Source organism: Vulpes lagopus, chromosome 7 (genome assembly GCF_018345385.1).
Source record: "Vulpes lagopus strain Blue_001 chromosome 7, ASM1834538v1, whole genome shotgun sequence".
NCBI classification, from domain to species: Eukaryota; Metazoa; Chordata; class Mammalia; order Carnivora; family Canidae; genus Vulpes; species Vulpes lagopus.
In genome coordinates, this window is record NC_054830.1 from 116016559 (window position 1) to 116037156 (window position 20598).

The window sequence follows — 20598 nt, forward strand, 5'->3', positions numbered from 1 at the left end:
AGCACCTCTCTACCTCAGTGTCCTGATATGACATATGGACAGAAAACTTGGAACAGGACAGCTCATAACCACGCAGAGACATTTAGATGCTTAGCAGTCATTGGGGAAATGAAACACTCCAATGCCAGAAGTCCTGGCTGAGCTCAGCTCGTGCACCCTCCTGGGGTGCGGCTCCCCTGGGTGAGCCTCGGAAGGCTTGTCGCTTACTCTGAGTGCAGTAGAGTCCGGTCCAGCCAGGAGTGCATTTACATTCCCCGTCGTATGCACTGCAGAACGCCCCATTGTGGCAGTTGCACGTGTGGATGCAGTTTGGACCCCAATGTGCAGGAGGACAAGCTGAAACCACAGCATGCACGGAGAGTTCTGTTAGAGCCTGGAGGTCAGCACCCAGCAGAGAGAACTCCATCCTACCACTCTCCTAGCATGTGAGATATTAGCAGCATGCATCAGAACTAAGAAAGCACAGTGCCCCAAATGGGACTCATACCCAGATGGCAATGCTGACTGCACCAGCAACCATCATTACCAATGTTGTATTTGCTGACAGACCACAGAGCAGGTGGGCAAAGCAAAGATTATCTTAAGTTTATAGATTTAGTTCCTTAATAAGTGCACATTGAACTCTGTGTGCCCAGCACTGTTCTCGACACAAAAGAGATAGCAGAGGACAAGACAAGGTCCAGACCATCCTCTGACATCTTATATTTCTGTAGGGGAGGTAGGCAGGCAAACCAACTAGCCAGCCAGCCAGCCAATAAGAAAAAACAGTGGCAATGAATACTATTAGAAAAAATAAAACAGGGTAATGGGAGATAAGAGTGACCAGAGCTACACCTTCAGGGAAGGATTCTCTGAGGAGAGGACATTTAAGCAAAGATCAGATAGGCAAATGATGTGACTTGAGAGAACCTAAGGGACCTGGTGTCATATAAGTCATGCACTGCCACTCAACTCCAGAATTGTCACTAGAAACTTGTCTAAATTTTAAGGTTTCAATTATATGTTTACTCATAAAATCTGTTTATTCATTAAAAAAAACTCTTAATGGGATGGAACAGAAAATAACAAAACAGAATCGTTGGAGGTCACTGCCCAATGAAAAGCAGTAAGAACTTCAGATAAAGTATCTGTGAAAGAAAATATCATTATGAGGTAGAATGAATTGATTTACCAAAAATATACAAACAAAAAATGCAAAAGAAACTTTTTGCTTATAGTAATGCTTCAAGAATATAGCTGCTTAGAATGAGAACCACCATTATAGCAACATGAGACAATGGAGGTTAGCTGAACCTATTGTGGTGATCATTTCACAATATATACGTTTCAACCATTACACTGTATGCCTTAAGCTTATACAGTGATGTTTGTCAATTACTTCTCAATAAAACTGGAAGGAAAAAAAGGAGGACCATCTATAATTCCTATTTGGTTACCCAATAAGGAATATGGCTCAATAAGGATAATATGTCTGAAGTAATTTAAAAAATGGAAAAAAATTCTCCCACAATTGTGTGTACCATTTTCGCCCAAGAACAATAATAGCTGACGCCTGAGGTCTGAAATAAAACTTAGAAAAAAAATGAAATAAAACTTAGAATGGCTTTTCTGAGTATTATACCCCCGTTTTACAGAATAAGAATCACTGAAAAGTGAATAAGCAAAATGCTATCCTATTTAGGTTCTTTCTAAGACATTATTTGGATTTAACATAGGAACATTGCATAGAGCAACTAATGGGGAAAAAGGCCACTTAAAATTAAAATACGGTATATCATAATTATTCATATATTATTTCTTGATTAGAGAAACACTCATACTTCAGTTCTAATGACTTTGAAAACAAACAGATACAAATGGTTGTTCTCAAAAGAGACTTACGTTGCGAGCAGTCACTGCCAATCCACCCCGGATAACACTGACAAGATCGGTCAATGGGGTTACAGGTTCCATTGTTTGTACAGGTACAAACTCCAGCACAGTTTTTCCCAAATCTGCCACTGGGACACACTGTGAAGATGTTATATAGGTCAGTAATGCCCAATTATATCTCATCTCATGGAACTCTAGTCTTGGGGCAGGAAATAGCTTTGAAATCCAACCACCTAGATGCCCATGTAGTGGCTGCTTCCACTCAACAGCATCCCTCATCTTGAATGGGCTCAGTTTTTACAGATACTTGAAGCCGAAGATTCTCATTAAGGCATCACAAACCAGGAGACATCATCACATTGCTAGAAACCTGACTTCATGGCTTCTTGCTCAGGGAGTCAAAACCCTTCCCTGTATTGATTTTTCGTGGGAGGCTGTTTTCAATTAAAAGCGAAGAGTGACACAGCTCAGAGAATAAAGAGATTCTGCAGGAGCAGCAAGCCAGCTTTTCTGAAGCTCCTAGTCATCCCATGCAGACCCAGCACACCAGAAGGCATGGATAGCTGATAGCTAACAACGTGTCCTCAGGGAAGCCTGAGGACAGACTGCATGTGGCCTGCCCATCACCGCACACCTCTTCAAAAACACTTGTGCACCTTACCTTCATTGCAGAGGGCACCTGTGAAGCCAGGCAAGCAGTCACACAGGCCTGTGATGTGGTGGCAGGGCCCACTGCTATGCACGCACTGCGGGCATGTCTGGCTGCAGCGATGCCCATAAAAACCAGGAGAGCAGACTGGAAATAGAATGGAAATTAACAGTTATCTTTCCTGAGATGTGTTACTCTCAAATTCCACATCATGATCTAGTTCTAGTTTGGGGCCAAAAAAAATTTTTTTTAGCGATATTGAGAATTTTCCAAGTATAAAACAACCACCACCAAAGGAAGAAGGGTACTCTTGAATAATGAAAAGAAGCCACTAGACTGGATTGTCCAAGGGCAGGCACGTGTCTCAGTTCTCTCAATTTTCTCATTTATGGCCCTAGTTCACTTGTGGTATGGCACAGAACAAGGCTTGAAGAATTTTTGTTGAAGAAACAAATGAAAGGAAACACAGTTCTAAAATCCCAAATAAATACTCTCAAGCCATGTGTCAATCCTTTATTTTTTAAGAGTCTTTAACCGGCAATAAATAGATGTCTGGTCTGCATTAAAAAGATTGTTCCTCCTCAACGTGGTGCAGATAAATGATGGTGATTGAAAAGAGAACAAGTATAAACTGCTACATAATTAGCTCCTTCTCAAGACATCACTAGGATTTAAATACAGGACAGGTGTATAGAGCTTTTAATGAGAAAAAAAAAAGTCCAAAAAATCAGGATAATGTATCTTATATATTCTTTTCTCGACTGCATTTACTAAAAGATTTAGTAAAATCTTATAAGTCCTTTCTTAGCTTCGAAGTCTTATTGACCAATGTCAACAGCCCCCATTTTTAACTCTGCAGGGCTGTTTTCCCCACAGCACTGGCTGTACGATGACTAGCAGGATATATGATTTGCCGCAAGGTTTGGCTGATGTTGACTTCTGGTAATTGAGGTAAGGCCAATGCCAAAATTGCTGAATCAAATATTTACAGGTCAATGGATTTCTGGAACACCATTTGCAAGATTTAAGGCAGGATCGAGAGACATATCCCGATGATGATGCCAATGAGGCATTGAAATAATTACTGAGAAGGAATGGCGAAAGCTCCATCTGTTAGGCTCGTCCTGAAGGTTGGAATGAATAAAGCTCTTGGGGCAGTGCTATCAAAGACAGCTCTGCAAGGGACACAGGGAGACCTATGATCGTCTCCTCTGCCCTCGACTGCGACAGAACAGCACCGAGTGCTGAGGGGTGGGACAATAATTCTGCACAGTGTCTGATAAGGGAAGGTAGACATCGCCATCTGATAAGACACTTACTTCTCTGACAAGTGGTGCCTCGGAACCCTGGCGCACACTCACAGATGCCATCGTCTGGGGAGCATGAAGCCCCATTTTTACAGTAGCAGGGCAGAGAGCAGTTGGGTCCCCAGCGCCCCTCAGCACACACGCTGTCGCAGTGGACACCTGAAACAACGCACATGAGCAAGGCTGAGTGAGAGGCAGTGTGGGCTCGTGCCTCTGGGATTCTACATCCCAGACATGGGGCCATTGGTCCCATGTCCCAGACCCAGATCGTTGGTCATGGTCTCCAAGCTGAGTTATCCCAGGCAACAGTGAGCAAGGATGGTGTGAGGTTTAAAATTCACTTATATATGTCAATGCATCGTCATCCACTGTGTAATCACATATTGTGTCATCATAACATTAAAATAATCCCAGGATGATATTCTATGGAGGCATTAAACAATAGCAATAAAACAACTTTGTTATACTGATTTTCCTTTTTTTTAGAAGGAGGGAGCAAATGGGAAGCCCAAGGGCTCTGTCTATTAAAGGCAAAATTTATCAAAAAATACTTTAGCATTGAGACCCTCAGCAACCTTCCCCCCAATTCTTTATCTTTACAGAGAAATCAACAAAGTGTAAAAAAGATAAAAGAAAAGTAAGGGATCCCTGGGTGGCGCAGCGGTTTGGCACCTGCCTTTGGCCCAGGGCACAATCCTGGAGACCCAGGATCGAATCCCACGTCGGGCTCCCAGTGCATGGAGCCTGCTTCTCCCTCTGCCTATGTCTCTGCCTCTCTCTCTCTCTCTGCGACTATCATAAATAAATAAAAATTTAAAAAAAAGAAAATAAAAGTAAAAAGTGGTTAAATTGTTGTACATAAAGAAAAAAGCCTTCCTGGGATGCTTGGGTGGCTCAGTGGTTGAATGTCTGCTTTTGGCTCAGGAAGTGATCCCGGGGACCCAGAATCGAGCCCCGCATCGGGCTCCCCTTGAGGAGCCTGCTTCTTCTCTGCCTATGTCTCTGCCTTCTCCCTCTGCCTATGCCTCTGCCTCTTTCATGAATAAATAAATAAAACCTTTAAAAAAAGAAAAGAAAAGAAAAAACCTTCCCCTTCAGCAGACACCATCTTCAAACATGTTGATGATATATTGTACAGGATGGAAAAATACACTCATCTGTGCCACTAAATTCCTCTTTAAAAATTTCATCTGACACTGGGCAGATAAAGGAAGAATATCACAACTGATGTTATTTATAGCTGTTGTCTATGTTATTGATTATTAGGATATTATATGTAGGTTTTTAACTCTCACCCTGGGAACAGAAACTCTACAGCTGGTCATGGATGAACAAATGCCTAAAGAAAACACAAGGAGGAGAAACCAAAGTTGCAAAAATAAAAATAAAACAAGGTTTTATTTGAGGTAAATAGAAGTCTCTTTGGTAAGTTTGTATTTGAAATACAACAGGCACCTCTTTCTTGTAAGTCAGAATTCTCCGCAACTCAAAGACATGCTCTTTGCATTGAGAAGCCGTGAGTTATAATTAGTAGTGAACTGGCGACTGCTGGCTTCAGACCAAGTGAAAACACAGTAAGAACAAGCACACACACACACACTCAGGGATTCCAGAATGCTATCACCAACCCAGCACCACGGAACCTGAGAAAGCTGTTTTGTACTGCAGTTTTTGCTTCAATGGCCCAACCTTAAAACAGAGGCAGCCGCAAACCATAACGTGAACATTGCTAATTGGTATACAGTCATTTCTGCTGAGCCATAATTCTACTTTTGATTTGTTCCCATTTTCTTCCTGAAGTCTCCCACTTGGTAAAGGCTGTTAAGTAGGCATGAAAGCGCACAGACCTCATTGTGTCTAGCTTGAACTGACAATAGACTATTATTTGAGCTTGCACTGCTGGCTGAAGAAGGAGATCAGACCTGTCATAAGCTGACCAGGGTTTAAGCATTCCCTAAAGAATAAAAACATGGAATTTTGGCGTACTGCGATTTTTTTTTTCTTGAGTTCATGAACATATGATCTTTTTTTTTTTCAAACCTCTTCTGAAAAGAAACCTAAGGTGGAATGATATGCAAATGTTATGCTCATCAAATGTGATTTACCAGCTATAGAGTTGTATCTGGTATTTTGTCTGAAATCTACAAGAGGCAGAGCATCAAACATACTGCAGAATAAGTCACTTCAAAGAGAGGCCGTAAAACTAAATTTTGTTTTGTGAATCTGAGGAAAGTATCAACAAAAGTAACCCCTTACAGGCTTCACTCTGTTCAAATTCAGGTCCTGAGCTCTGACCATGAGCCAGGGCTCCTATTTAATGGCAGCTAAGATGGGGACACCCATTTCACAGATATTCAGACAACCCTGGCCATTTTGGTTTGGAGCCATTCATGTAAATCCCAATTAGGACTTTGGAGAAGTGGAAGCTGAGTTAATCTGAAAACTATCCTGAAAATTGGTCCTCATTTTTGGCACATTTTTGTTGGGTGGGAGCTTGAGGAAGGGTGGGATTTAGCCATTCATAGTGATTTGATTCATCAGCTACTTGCCAAATTTCTCCTTCACATTAAATAAACGCACTTAAGTTGGAATAGAGCACACTTTAGGTCAAAATTATCTGCCACTGTTTTACATTACAGATTATCATAATTTATATATGATTTAGCACATTCTCAATCAGAGCATCTTAAGAAAAATGATTCCAGGGCAGATTGGCAAACCTGAATAAAGTGATTCTTTATTTCATATCTGACTCCTCTTCCCTAATAGGTTTGTCCAGATGGATAACATAACCATCTGTCATAATCAACTTTATCGAGGTAATTTTCATAGAGTAACAGGGCCCACGATATAGCAAAGAGATCCATTACAATGATATGCTTGTTTCACATGATTTACCCATGATTTCATTTCCAGAGAATCACAGGGAATTCTAGAGATCATCTATCAAATCTTCTGTCTCCAATTGTACAAGCATATTTCAACAGAAGCAAGCTTATTTTTAAAAATCTTTTATTTCAGGATTGCAAATAAATCTTTCCTTGAAAAGTCAATTAAAATAATTCTATGACCAACTTCCCCTAAAATTCAATCTCTTTTCTTTTTCTCTATCATTAGTAAAAATGAGTCATCATTTTTCAGAGATTACTGCTTAATCTCTTTGTAGACAAACAAAGTATGCCTCAGTGGGTAACTCTAGTAAAAAAGTTTGAAGCTGCATTTTTTTTCCTCTTGCTGTCCCATTTTCTGTTACTGCTACTCCTTGCCTTCAGAGCTCTGTGCCCTCCTGTTATCTTTCCTTTCATCTTATAGTCAGGAAAAGATAAGATAAATTGATTACTGTTGAGTTATTATCTTCTCTCGAGAGTACTCATATTTTAAAGGAATATACATGTGAGAAGCCTAAGAAGTGAATCTCTAATTGTGAAATATTAAGGCAGTGAGGCTCACAGAGGGGGTAACTGGGTAATCACTTCGCTAGGTTACACTAGGTATATGGCTACTGATGTGACCTCTATGTAAGGTTAACCTTGCAGTAAAACTTTTTTCAGGATAGGGAATTTACATTTGCTTTAACCATTTTTTGGAGTGTGTGTCATTCCTAAATTATTTCTGTTGATTTCACCCCGATCTTTGCAAACTTTGCTGGAGTCCTGCAAGACATTTTTTTTTTTCTGTTCCCTTTTTTTTTATCAAAGACAGGAGAAAAAAAAAAAAGAATTCAACTTAATCAACATTCAAGGGATCCAGCGTCTATTGACTTGCTGGTGACAGGTTCTCTAAGAAAGACCTCCAACTGTAGAATGATAATGGCCCAGAATAGGCACATCTAACTCTGTCTGGGGATCATAGTCAGAAAAGGAAATACTTTGTGAAGGTTGACAGGGGTTCCAAGCTAATGGGATGGTGGGTGTAAGGCTTAGAAGTCCAAAGAAGCCCATACACGTTGAGGACAGCTGAAACTGCGGCTGGGAAGAACAGGAGAGGAGTTTGGGCAGCCAGGCTGTGGCCACGGAGAGAAAGCCAAGAATGCCATGCTGTGGAGTGTGAGCTTCCCCCTTGGGGTTGACAGGGACCAAATGCACAATTAAGTAGGAGAAGCACATAATTAAATTTGTGGTTGGCAGGAGGGCAGAAGACAGTAAAAGGATGGTGAGCCTGGAAGAGAGAAGACCTGGGTCAGGTGGCTGTTTTAGGTTATCCAGGTTGAAAAAAAAAAAAAAAAGGTAAACATGACAAGATCTTAAAATAAGTCATTGGCAGCTGGGATGCAGAGGAGGATAAATTCCAGGGAAATACAAGAGAGAATGGAAATGAAAGATCTGTACCTGTTCTTGTCCCCCCATATTCCATGCAGGGTAATGAATGAATTCTGGCAGCTTCATGAAAGAGATGGGGGTTTTGTTCACTACAGCGCCTAGCACATGGAGGATGTTAAAGATTTGTTGAATGCATCAATAAGCACAGTCCCTCTTTCCAACATGATATTCAGAATCATTTTCCAGCAACCATATAATTCTCTCCTTCCCGAAAGAAGTGATGAGAAGCACACACAGACCAGGAAACCCAGCATCTTTCTATTTTGTGTGCCTAAAGATGATGACCCTTCCCATCTAAAGAGGTGGAAATGTCTGCCTTGCTGATTTTTGAGAAGATATACCTTTATGAGCTCAGGTCTGTGTTTTTTTTAATGCTGGCCCAAATTACAATGCAATAGAAGAATTATGGAGGCATCTTGAAGAAGTTCTTTTGGAATGTTAACCAAAGAACAGATAAAGGTTCAAATAGGAATTATTTCAGAAAACAATTCCCTAACACACTTGGAAGAGGGAACAAAATGGGCAGAGGGTATCTTTAAATCTGCAGGGATCTCTGGCTCAGTGGAAGCATTTTTTCCTGATAAACGTTCTAACGCTGATAAGGCGATCTGTGAGGGACTGTTTTTGCCAGGATTGAGGACAAAGAGCTCTTTGATAGCCTTCCCAAGTTGCTAGGCAATGGCTGAATGATCGTGATAAACTTCAGCTAAGCAGCTCTAAAGAAATGTTCGTGCATTTCATGCCTGATGCATTATGCCAGCAGCCTCAATGTGAAACCAGCATTCACTAGGCATTTGTGATTGCATGAATGCGGTAAAATAAATCATCTGGGGTGTCATTACTTCTCCCTCTCAGAGATAGAACCCAAGCTCCTCGTCTTGCTAATTGTTCATATTTCTCATGCCAGTACTGCAATCTTTGGGGCACTACTGAACGAAGGACATGATTTCAATTCAATGTCTGGTTCCTGAGCAACAAGCTATTAAACATATATTAGAGCAAAGAAAGATTTGTTCGTAATAATTAGGCTTGATGATTATAGAAGAGAAGAACCACAGTATAGAGTCATAATACTTTTCCTTCCTTTCTAACCCTCTTGCTACCAAAGCAGCCGCTTACTGTTGGCGTACAGACATTATTCACTGGTGTATCCACCTGTGCCCATGCAGTGTCCACCCTGAGAGCATGTGAGCCTCTGCTGGCCAGGAGCTGGCAACGCTTTACCCTTGTGTTCCCAGCACCCAGCACTGTGGCTGCACACAACTTGGAGACACTCCACAAGGGGTTGTTAAATCTTTCCATGTGTATACTATGAATTTTAAAGATGAATTAGAAAAGGATCTGCTTTCTAGAGATGACCAAGTGAAAAAAAAAATCTCAATAAGTCGTATAAATCATCGATGTTTGCATTTGTAGCTGGAAGACAAAAGCTCCAGAGAGCATGACCTGCCTCATTCTGGACCTGGATAAAAGCACACAGAACAGACTGCTAGGCAGAGGGGCAACTCTGGGAGCTCTGGCTTTTTCTGTAGCCTTTCTTTTTGGAAGACATGCCCCTTCCTCCACCCTCACCTCAGGGACTCTGCGGATGTTCTGCTTTTATAGGACTCCCTCCCCACAAAATCACACAGACAGACAGCCAGGGGCTTCTGCGTGAATGCTGTCCACCCTTCAATACCCTGGTTGATTGGGTGCATGAATGTTAATTAAAGCTCATTTGCACTTGAATTTGTACCTTCTGTAACTGCATAAAGAAAGGTAGGTCCCCCCTAACTATAACAATTCAGGCATCACTAAGCCACATGAGAGATCACTGTGGGACAGATCAGTACCTAAAGTAGCAGTTCACTTACTCACTCGGTCAAATTTGGAACATTTAGGGGAATTCACAGAGGGAGGCCATCCTTTAGGAGAGGAGCTTAGACCACTGTAGGCCTAGTTGCCCTTGCTAGGAAAAGACAGGCTCTTCTTATAAACTTGCCTGTAGGCTTTCCTCTTTCTAACGCCCCCCTCCTGGCTGGGCTCAGATAAAGCACCCCACCTCTCTCTCTATTCTTCCTGCCACTGCATACCCTCATACATGGTTGCTAGTTCCTCTCTCATTCCTACAACTCCTAGAGCTTGAGTCGGTGTCCTAATCTCTTTTCTCTTAGTTTAGCATTTAACTTTTTTTTTCTGGTATGAATGTACCCCTAAGCCTTCTGCCACTAGATACAAGACTTCTGTCACAGAAAGGCTCCCTGGGACCCCCACCTCTTCAATAATGAGAGTAAAAAACCATAGCACAGGTCAGTCCACAGACTGGTAACTATGTCAGTGTATGGGCCACTGGTGCAACTTTTGAAAAGACAAATGAGGCCATCACGTAAAGTTGTGCAGGCTGTACACTGCACCAGAGCCCCTGGCCACAGCGTTAAGGCAGGGTAGAAATCCAGCTTGCCCTCCACCTTCCAAGAAGTGCAACCTGAAGGATTTCCAAACCTTCTCCAAATTTGTACAAAAGGTGCTTTATGGGCTGGCAATGGCTCCACCCCCCTCCTCACTCACCTTCCAGATTGTCATTCAGTAGGTGTGAGGTGGGGACAGGGAATACACAAGTTAAAAAAGTTCCCAGGTGACAGTGATCCTAGCCAGGGCTGGGAACCAGGCTGGAGACGGCATATGTTCCCACACAGCTGGAAGGAAATCTTGATTAGCTATAACGCTCAGTGAAGAGGTGTTCTGGTTGAATGAAGTCAGGGCAGAAAGGAAAAAAGAAAGTCAGCATATTTCTACTGTTTGGGGAAAATATAAAGCATATTACTTCACTACTCTGGAAATACACATACACACACACACAATTAATTACATTTCATTAACATCTAGGACTTGAGAACAATCATTTTGAAAAGCCAGTCTCATTTTATAGCAGTGTGTGCGTGTGTGTGTGTGTGTGTGTGTGTGTGTGTGTGTGTGTAGAGGTGTGGGAGAAGGAGCCCAGCCTATATTCTGGATGGTGTTTCATTTTTCCCTCATTGTTTTTTAACTGCAATCTGCCTCTTCTTGATAAAGTAGTCAATTGGCTAAAAATATTCACATTTTTTTTAATGGTACATTTCTTTTAGAAATAGTATCTGGAATGTCAGCTGCAACTTCTGCTTTGGGTAATCTATATGGCAGTACCTTTGAAAACCTGTTTTAAAACCAGGTAAAATGGAACTGCCAATGATAGAATCTCAGTTATTTTAAGAGAAAAAGACAAACATTAGAAAAGTGTCAGAAGTCATGAGGAGTGGTGGAGAGCCCCAGGGTAAGAAAGCAAGCTGATTTCCTTAGTATATCAGGTTAGCATCTGACTTCCTCAATGCGGGTGTGTTATTTTCTCTATAAGGAAGAATAAAACTCTCCCAACCTTTATCTCTGGCTCTAAACCCAGAGACCTGATGAGCATCTCCCTATAGTGTCCTCTGTGACCTAGCAGTATTAGTGACTTTATACCTTCTTATTGATTTGCTCAGGGGAAGAGCCCAGGTCCCTGTGTTAGACTGCACCAAAACTTCACTGTTAACCCATGCACTACTACCCTGTCCAGTAAAATTTCACCTAGAGCACTCTGAGCAACAGGGAGGAGAGAAAACAATCATTTACTTCCTGGGCTCCTGTTACTTTATCTGGCCCGGCATCTGGTATCCAAATGAATAGCAAGGCTTTCTTTATCTTGAGAAAGGTTCTACTTACTTCTACTTACTTCTACTTACTCAAAATCAAGTTTGTTGATGAAAGATTCTGAGTCTCTCCAGTGTTGACAATGAAGGGTGCTCTATATAAATAACACAGAGTCTATTCTACTTTCCTTTGGGGGAAATAAACCCATTCTTGGTCCAACTGTAGGGTGCATTTTGGAACTTTAGTAACCTTCTTTTCCTCTCTGCATGTTTGCATATACCAAGTGTGTACTGTGAATGTGGGGGATGACTTCTCCTTAAAAAAGTCTCTGGCAGTCTTAGATCCTCACAGATCAACAGCCTACACAGAAGACCCACAGAAATGAGACAATGGGGCCATGAAGCCAAGAGACAGCAAGGGCAACAAGTTAACAGAGCAACATGAAGCAGCAGAGCTTCTTCCCCTTTAGAGAAGCAGACCAGTCACAGATGGACAGAGTATTACAAGATTATGCTGTGTGACAAAGTCACTGCATTCCCGCAGGAGCTCCATAGGTCTAAGGCCAGATGGGATAATTTGTCTTACCCCATGACCCAGACTGTGGAATGCAACAAACACATTTTCTGGCTGGCTTCAGGCCAAATCATATCTCCTGCTTTTCTCATGTAGACGAGAGTATGCCTTTCACAGTCTGGCTCTAAATCATCAAAGCAGGTAGATACTTGAGCAGTGACTGCTGTGTTCAGGAACACATCACATTTCCTCTATATTCATAAGATAAAAGTAGATTTGGTAGAGCATGGTTCAAAACAATTGATATGGTCTCTCTGCTAGAAAAGTTCTGAATTTGCCAGGGGGTTCAAAATGCTATTTCACTTCATTGTGATCATGGATAACTGAGTACTGGTCATTTTATTTGAGGAGTTCAAAAACTCTAGGGAAGCCACAAAATCTGGTTTACTCTCTAGCATAATGTAGTTATAACACTGAGTAACCAAGAGCCACATGTAAACATGAGGAGGTGGAATTTCACACTGTGAGGTCAGAGTTATCTTAGCTTTTGCAAGTCAAGGAGAAACTAGAGGGCAAGAGAGTCCTTGTGTCTGTGGGTAACTCCTATTGACAGAAAATAAAGTCCATTACCCAGCCTTGGTCTGTTTCCCAAGGTAGCTCTCAGACACTAGAAATCAAGCACATGACAGTTCATCTCAGTTTACTCCTGTCAGAAGCCAACGCAGCTCTCAACAAATTCCAAAGGACTGAGAGACACCACTGAAGAGGTCACTGCTGACATCTTTGGTTCAAGGATCTGAAGACATGTATTGTCATGTTAGCAATACTTCCCACATTGATCTACAGACTCAATCCTCATTAAATCTACCTTGTATCTTCACAAGAATTGGCATGCTGACCCTAAAATTCATATAAAAGTTCAAGGGACCCAGGATAGCCCAAACAGTCTTGAAAAAAAACACCAAAGTTGTAGAACTCACACTTCCCACATTTCAAAACTTTCTACAAAGTTATAGTGATAAAAACAGTATGGTATTGGCATGAGGACAGATATACATATCAATGGAACAGAAGTTAAGAGTCCAGACATAAATGCTCTCACATTTATGGTCAGTTGATTTTAAAACAATACAGATGATGGGTAGAGATGGATGAATGATTTTCTCAACACATGATGCTGGAACAAATGCAATCAGCATGCAAAAGAATGAAGTTGGACCCTTACATCACACCAAAAATATATATATTTTATATATAAAATAAAACTCAAAATGGATCAAAGACTTAAATGTAAAAGCTAAAACTATAAAATGCTTAGAGGATTACAGAAGTAGAAATCTTTGTGACCTTGGACTAGCCAATGGTTTCTTAGATTGACACCAAAAGCACAAAGAAAAAAAACTAGACAAACTTAACTTCATCAAAACAAAAACTTTTCTGCAGAAAGAGACTTCATGAAGAAAATGAAAAAGTGACATAGTAACAGAATGAGAGAAAATATTTGCAAATCATATATCTGATAAGGCACATACAGATAAAATACATAAAGAATATTATAACTCAATTATGAAAACATAGGTGACCCAATTAAAAAATGAGCAAAGTATCTGAATAGACATCAGATATACAGATAGATGAAAAAAGATATACAGATGGCTGAAACTAAACACAAAAGATGCTTAGCATCATCACTTATTAGGGGAATGCAAATCAAAAACTCAATGAAATAACATTTCATACCACTTGGATGGCTAGAATCAAAAAGACAGATAATACAAATTTTTGGTGAGGAGACACAAACCTCATATACTACCAGTGGGAATGTAAAATGGTGCAGCTGCTTTGGAGATCAGTGTAGCAATTCTTTAAAAGGTTAGAGTTATCCTATAACCCAGGAATTTTACCCCTAATTTATATACCAAACATATATACCCACACAAAAACGTGTACACGAATGTTCTTAACAGTATTTCTCAGAATAGCCCCAAAATGGAAGCAACCCAAATGTCTATCAGCTGATGAATGTGCAAATAAAATGTGGTCTACCCATACCATGGAATATTAGCCAAAAGGAATGAAGTACTGATATAGTTCCAATAGGAATGAACCTTGAAAACAAGCCAGGAGAAGAAAGCCGCTCACCAAAGACCACATGGTACATGAATCCATACAATGTCAGACTAGGCAAATCAGACAAGAAGTAGATTAGTGGTTGACTAGGGTAGGGAGAAGGGGAAGAAGGTTGCCTGGTTCACATGAGTTGGGGGTAAATGGAGAATAAGTTCCAATAAGTACTACTGGGGTTTTTTTTATGAGGTGATAAAAATCTTCTAAAAATGATGGTGATAATGGTTGAACAATTCTTTGAATACACTAAAAACCACTTGATTATACAATTTAAATAGGTAAATTCTACAGTATATCTTTCTGTCTCTCTCTACCTCTGCCTCTCTGTCTATATATAAATGAACACATATAAAGATATGCATACATACTCTCTCTTCCTATGTACACACCCATGCACACATATGAACATACACATACACGCACACATGCACATATATGAAGAGGTTGCCGGTTATCAGCACTTATCACCACAGTCCTCTCATATAATTCTCATAAGTCCTCATCCATTTTCAGAATTAATCTCAGCGTAACTGCCCTATCCCCCAGCACTTTCTGTAAGAAATCTGTGTATGGCAGAGGGTGCAGTAATGAAGAGAGCTGGAGATGCAATGGGAGAGGCTTAGTGCAAATCCCCGCTTTCATGTTTACTGACCCTGGGGCCTTGTTCAAACCACTGAACTTCTCTGTGCCTTAGTTTCTTCAACTGTAAAAAGGACAAAATGATATTTTCTACCTTGCAGAGTTTCTGTGAGCCTGCCCTAAGTACTCAAGAAGCATTACTTATTATTATTTCTGTTTTTCTTTTTATAAATTTTTGCTAAGAGGTAAGACCACCATGACTTCATAATTTCCTAAATGTCACATCTCTGGCATAGAGGCACAAGATTCTCCTCTGAAAGATGCACCTTTTCAAAATACGAACCCTCACCAAAGGGGACAATTAGCTTGATACTACCAGTTTCTGTTTTAGAAGACAAGCTAAAAAACCATTTTGGAAGACACTAAAGCATCGTCAATATGGAAATAGTTCTGTTCTACAAATCTCTCTTTCTTCTCTGAATATAGATACACATATATTTAGATACAAATACAACATATACAAATATACATGAAAACACACACATACACAAATGACTATGGGTGAGAATTTTAAAAGAGAGTTTTGGTTCATTTAACTACCTCTAAACCTGTACCCAAGTTTCACAGTAGTTGACGCTCAATTGGCACATCAATAGTCAACATTTTATTTTACTTGCAGAAGAAATTGCTCATAAATATACCCAGTCCATTCATCCCAACATTCAATAACTTTCCTGGTATATTCCATTTGTAATTTTTCTAAATAAGCATTGAAAATTCCATTCATTCTTTAAGGCTTTGTCTTTGTTTTTTAGAATAAGCTTGATTTCATGTAAAAAAAAAAAAAACACAGGAAAAAGAAGGATCCCAATTTGCTTGGGCATTCAGTTCCCTCTCCTGAGTCTTTTTATCATAAGCAAAAATACGGCTCATTTTCCAAGACCTCTGTTAGTTTGATAAACTTCCTAGCTGGAACCATGAAGACATATAAATAAAGAGAAACTTCCACCTTGTGGTTACAAAATTGGTACTCAATCGTATTATGAATTTTTATGACTTAAGTGTTATTGTAAGAAAAAGAAAGTTTTAAAACTTTCATGTATAGCAATGAATATTTTAATACTTGCATATTAACCATATTAATATTCAATATTTTTGCCTCACCAAGGTGAACTTAGTTATGTTCTTATGGTTTATTTCAATCATTCTTTCCTCAGGGCTCAAAAATATCACAGAAGGCTTGCTAAGTAAATGCTTCACAGAAATTCGCATTCCCACCCCCACCCCCCCCACTCCTGCCAGCCTGAATTCTGACAGTCTGACTATACATTAAGGCTCAAGATCAACTGTTCCTGAATGTTTCAACAAGAAGTCATTACTGGATTGCAGATTAATTAGGCTTAGCAGTAATACCTTTTGGGTAAAAATGTGGCAGTTTACTGAAGACTTTACCATTTTTTCTTCCCTGAAAGGTGACCTGCATGTGTTTCTCTAAAGTAGCAAGGAATGATGCTAGGTGTAATCTGGCATGTTTCATGTAGCAGTCCTTAGCTCACCTGACCATCCAGGGAGGCAGCGGCAGTGGCCCGTGGTGGAGTGGCAGCCATCCGCATGGCTACAGTCACAGCGCTCCGCACAGTTCAGGCCATATGTGCCATCCTGCGTGGAAGACAGCAGTGAGGTCATGGAAATGCACAATTAGAGATGACAGGGACCTTGGTAAGCCACTTCGGATACAGTACCCTCTTCTCCCAAACACCTCTCAGCCACGTGCATTATAATTACCTCTTCCCATGTCTTCTTGGTCCCCCAAACACAAGTGGTAGTGTTTGAACACCACTCAAATTGTAGTTCATGTCTAATATAATGGTCGGTCCTACGAATGGTGAAGCCAACTATGCCACTATGTTGATATATGTATATGCAAATATATGTAGACACATTAATCAAGAGAATCTTTTTTTATCTTATCATAAGTTACCACTCATAAAGAAACTTTCTTTTGCTCCTAAAAGATTTTTATAAAGTAGCTCAGTGTTGCTTACAAGACATGCTACTCGTTAGTGGAAAGGGAGGATCCTAACTCACATAAAGCTCTAAAATTAAAAGAAAATGCTAATTGAATGAAGTTCATTTCTGTAAGTTGTTCATGTGATGAAAACAACCATAAGGAGCAGTGAAAATCTTCTGTTGCTTGTCCCAATCAACATCCTCCTTTCTATGCAGAAGTCTAAACAACATGAGTATCCTGATCTGAGATCCTAAGGAAGGCTGGAGTACTTGGTGGTACATACTCCTCCCTGATCTATTCCCAGGCCTTACTGTTTTAGCCTGCATATCAGTTTTGGTCCAGCAGAGACAAGACTCTTTGTGGTCGTGATCATTTAGTTTATGGGAGGGGAATGGAAAGTGCTGCATTTATTTATTAACTTAAATTCAATTAGCTAACATAGAGTATGTCATTAGTTTCAGATGCAGTGTTCAATAATTCATCAGTTGCGTGTAACACACAGTGTTTTGCATTGCAGAGCCCTGTGCTTTCACGCCAGATTCTGAGGAACGGAGGACCCTATAAACTTTTGGGCAGTGCACAATTACCAAGGGCGAGGAATGTGAGAGCCAGCATAAAACAGGTTGTAGGTGTATGACAGCATTATCATTTGAGTAGAACTTAATAAAATAAAAATAAATAGGCCCCACTCATGTTTGCTGGGGCTCTATAGCATTTAGCTTCACCATAATATGAGACACTTAAAGCATCATCGGAGTTCACTGAATTTTCTAATGCATCTAACACACACACACACAGGCTTTGCTTTTTCTACAATCAGACTGGGAGTAAAAGATGCTCTTCAAGCCCATTTCAGAGCACTGATAATTTGTTCACTGGTGGATGAGAGGAAGCACAACTAACTTTGTCCTAGGGGTTTGGAGAGCACAGAAAAGCCTAGGGAAATGTTGGAAAATGGGTTATACTTGATGAGGAGGAAGCCCAGGGGAGAATCGGCTCCCCCACCATGAGGGGCCTGGTTCAGGGGGTCACAGTGTCATCCCGCCATCTCTCCTGGAGGCAGAGAATGCACATTACTGAGAGAATGCTTAATGGCTCAGGAGGAAAGAAATGAGATAGGAGGAAAGAGTCATGAAAAAGAGGGCAAGAAAAAGGCCAAGGGCTTCTGAGGAAGAAAGGGAAATCACCATGTTACCGCAGAACGCGTGTCCCACTTGCAGCTTCTGTCTGCCTGCAGTAGACACGGTACAGGATTTATAATGATGATTCCCTCCAAAATAGGTCAGCAGAGTGGAATCAGACTTGAACTAGGGAAATCTCTGGAGATTCTTGGGGCTTGAGACATAGTTGTGTTAATAGACGGCCGTTTCTAAACCTTTCATCATCTAGATGAGGGTTTCTGAAGACACTGGTCACCACACTTTCATTCCTCTGCCACTTTCCACCCCAGAGACAGGAGGAATTCTGTGATAACAGAGACAGAATATTTGGAGAGTTGACACGCAGATGCTGGGTGTTTGATAAATATTGTTGACTGGGGCTGCCACGAAGAGACGGGTGTATAGGAACAGAGAGAACAGGAAGGATGGCGGGGGAGAGGGGACCCAGGCAGAGATGAAGGGAAAGAAGGGAGTGATTCTAGCAGAGCTACCTAACCAGTTTCCACATCTATTCCTTTTCCAACCTATGTCTGATTCGACTTCAGAGCCCTCATTTCTTATCGTGATTTTGTTTGGTTCACACTCGCATCCCTGAAATCAGGAAATCTGCCCCAGCGGGCTGACACTCTGGCCTCAGCTGGGGCGCTGGTTCGCGGGTACCTGGCAGGGGAGTTCACATTTGTCCCCGCGCCATCCAGGCGCACACGTGCAGGTCCCGTCCTGGGTGTTGCAGGCTCCCCCGTGGAGGCACTGGCAGGTCAGGTTACAGCTGAAGCCCCACGTGCCACTGGGACAGCTGATGGAGCAGTCCACCCCGTGCCAGCCTGCCACGACAAGAATGCCAGAGCATGGAGGAAACGACAGCAGCGGAGAGTTTTCCCAAGCCTCTCCAAGCCACATTTCCCTTTAGAGACATTTTGGAGGTGCACAGCAGGGTCCCCCACCCCAGCACAGGGAGCAGTGGTGCTGCCGTGTAGAGCCTCCATCAGCAACAACTGAGGTACCCAGAATCCATCTGTGCTGTATGATCAGTCAAAGATGCCAGTACCAGGAAGCTCTGCTGGGCTATCAGGAAGAGATACGGGGGTGGGGACACCCCTAATGTGCAGCGAAGCGCAATGCAGAACGCTGAGGGTTGCTCTGGGTGGAAAAGCGAAATATTTATATGGGAGGGTAAAGGAAGGTTTGTGTTTGAAAGAGCAACCCCATCTTTAAGGCAAACCCAGTTAACCACAAACAGTGAGTTTCCAGGACTCTGCCTGTTGCAGCAACTATAAATAGACACATTTTGGCATAAAATTGCATAAAATTGGTGCTCGGCTGCACTTCTTGCTGTGACTCCAAACCAGTCGTCTTAGGAGCATGGATATATGTCTACTTATTCACTTTTACCCAAAGCATAGAGACTCCCAGACTCTTTGGAGCTGGCTGCAACCTTAGAGATCTTACCCCAATCCCTTCCCTTGGCTCCCAAAAGCACGAGAGCCCACCCTAGACAAGGGCTGGCTGAGTTTAGATGCTGAATGTTGGCACAGGTGGAGCTAGAACCCGAGTCAGGGTTTCTCTCTTACGACCTTAGGAGGTACCAGGATGAAGGCCAGATGAAAGATTCGTTCGCCCACTTACCTGCCTTGCAAGTACAAGACCCATCTACAGGTGAACAGACAGCATCGTTCTTACAGCCACAGAGAGAGGAACAGTTTATCCCATAGGTTTCCAATGGGCATGGGATAGAGCAGTCAATTCCCTACACAGGCACAAATAGGAAAATGCATGCAATTTTATGAATGAAATAAGACCAACACAAATAAACAAAAATACATCTTGGCAATGCCAATTATTTCCCCTCTCTAATTTTCACACTTGTATATTTTTAAAGTTTCTAAATGTATCCAGTATACAAATTTTAAAGATTCAAGGCCAATGCTAGCTTGCCTGCTTAGAATACAGCACTAAATGGAACTCAAAGCCTGCTTCCTCATTAGCTTCCCTTCCTAGCAAATACAAAAAAACCTTTGTCCTTGCTCAGACAAGCAGATATAGAACAATAAACTATCAATTGTAGTCAATAAATAAATAAATGTAAGTATAAACTATACATTAAATTGCACAATGCTTCCTAGACTTCCTTGTATGATATATAATATGGTTAGTGGGTGAAGCAAAGCAATGGAACACATACTCTGCCTATAGCATGATTCAATTTGTTATCGGACAATAAACCTAAAACAAAGAAGTGGGCCACCAAGGATGACTGGAGTATATCTCCTTTAAAAACAGAAGAGATATGGTGTGCCTGGGTGGCTCAGTCAGTTAAGCATCTGCCTTTGGCTCAGGTCATGATCCCGGGGCCCTGGGATTGAGCCCCGTCTTGGGTTCCCTGCTAAGCAGAGAGTCTGCTTCTCTTTCTGCCTCT

General features: G+C 41.3%; 1 protein-coding gene across 1 annotated transcript in view; it reads right to left on the bottom strand.

The window, feature by feature from the left end:
• Positions 1–20598, bottom strand: part of MEGF10 (multiple EGF like domains 10) — a 170255-nt gene that overhangs the window by 26162 nt on the left and 123495 nt on the right. Inside the window, exons 11-17 of the mRNA XM_041764746.1 lie at positions 19809–19929; positions 18843–19006; positions 16568–16670; positions 3841–3987; positions 2534–2668; positions 1882–2010; positions 208–336 (exon numbers count right to left, since the gene is read on the bottom strand). Of these exons, the coding sequence (XP_041620680.1) occupies positions 208–336; positions 1882–2010; positions 2534–2668; positions 3841–3987; positions 16568–16670; positions 18843–19006; positions 19809–19929 (928 nt within the window). The remainder of the gene's footprint in view (positions 1–207; positions 337–1881; positions 2011–2533; positions 2669–3840; positions 3988–16567; positions 16671–18842; positions 19007–19808; positions 19930–20598) is intronic.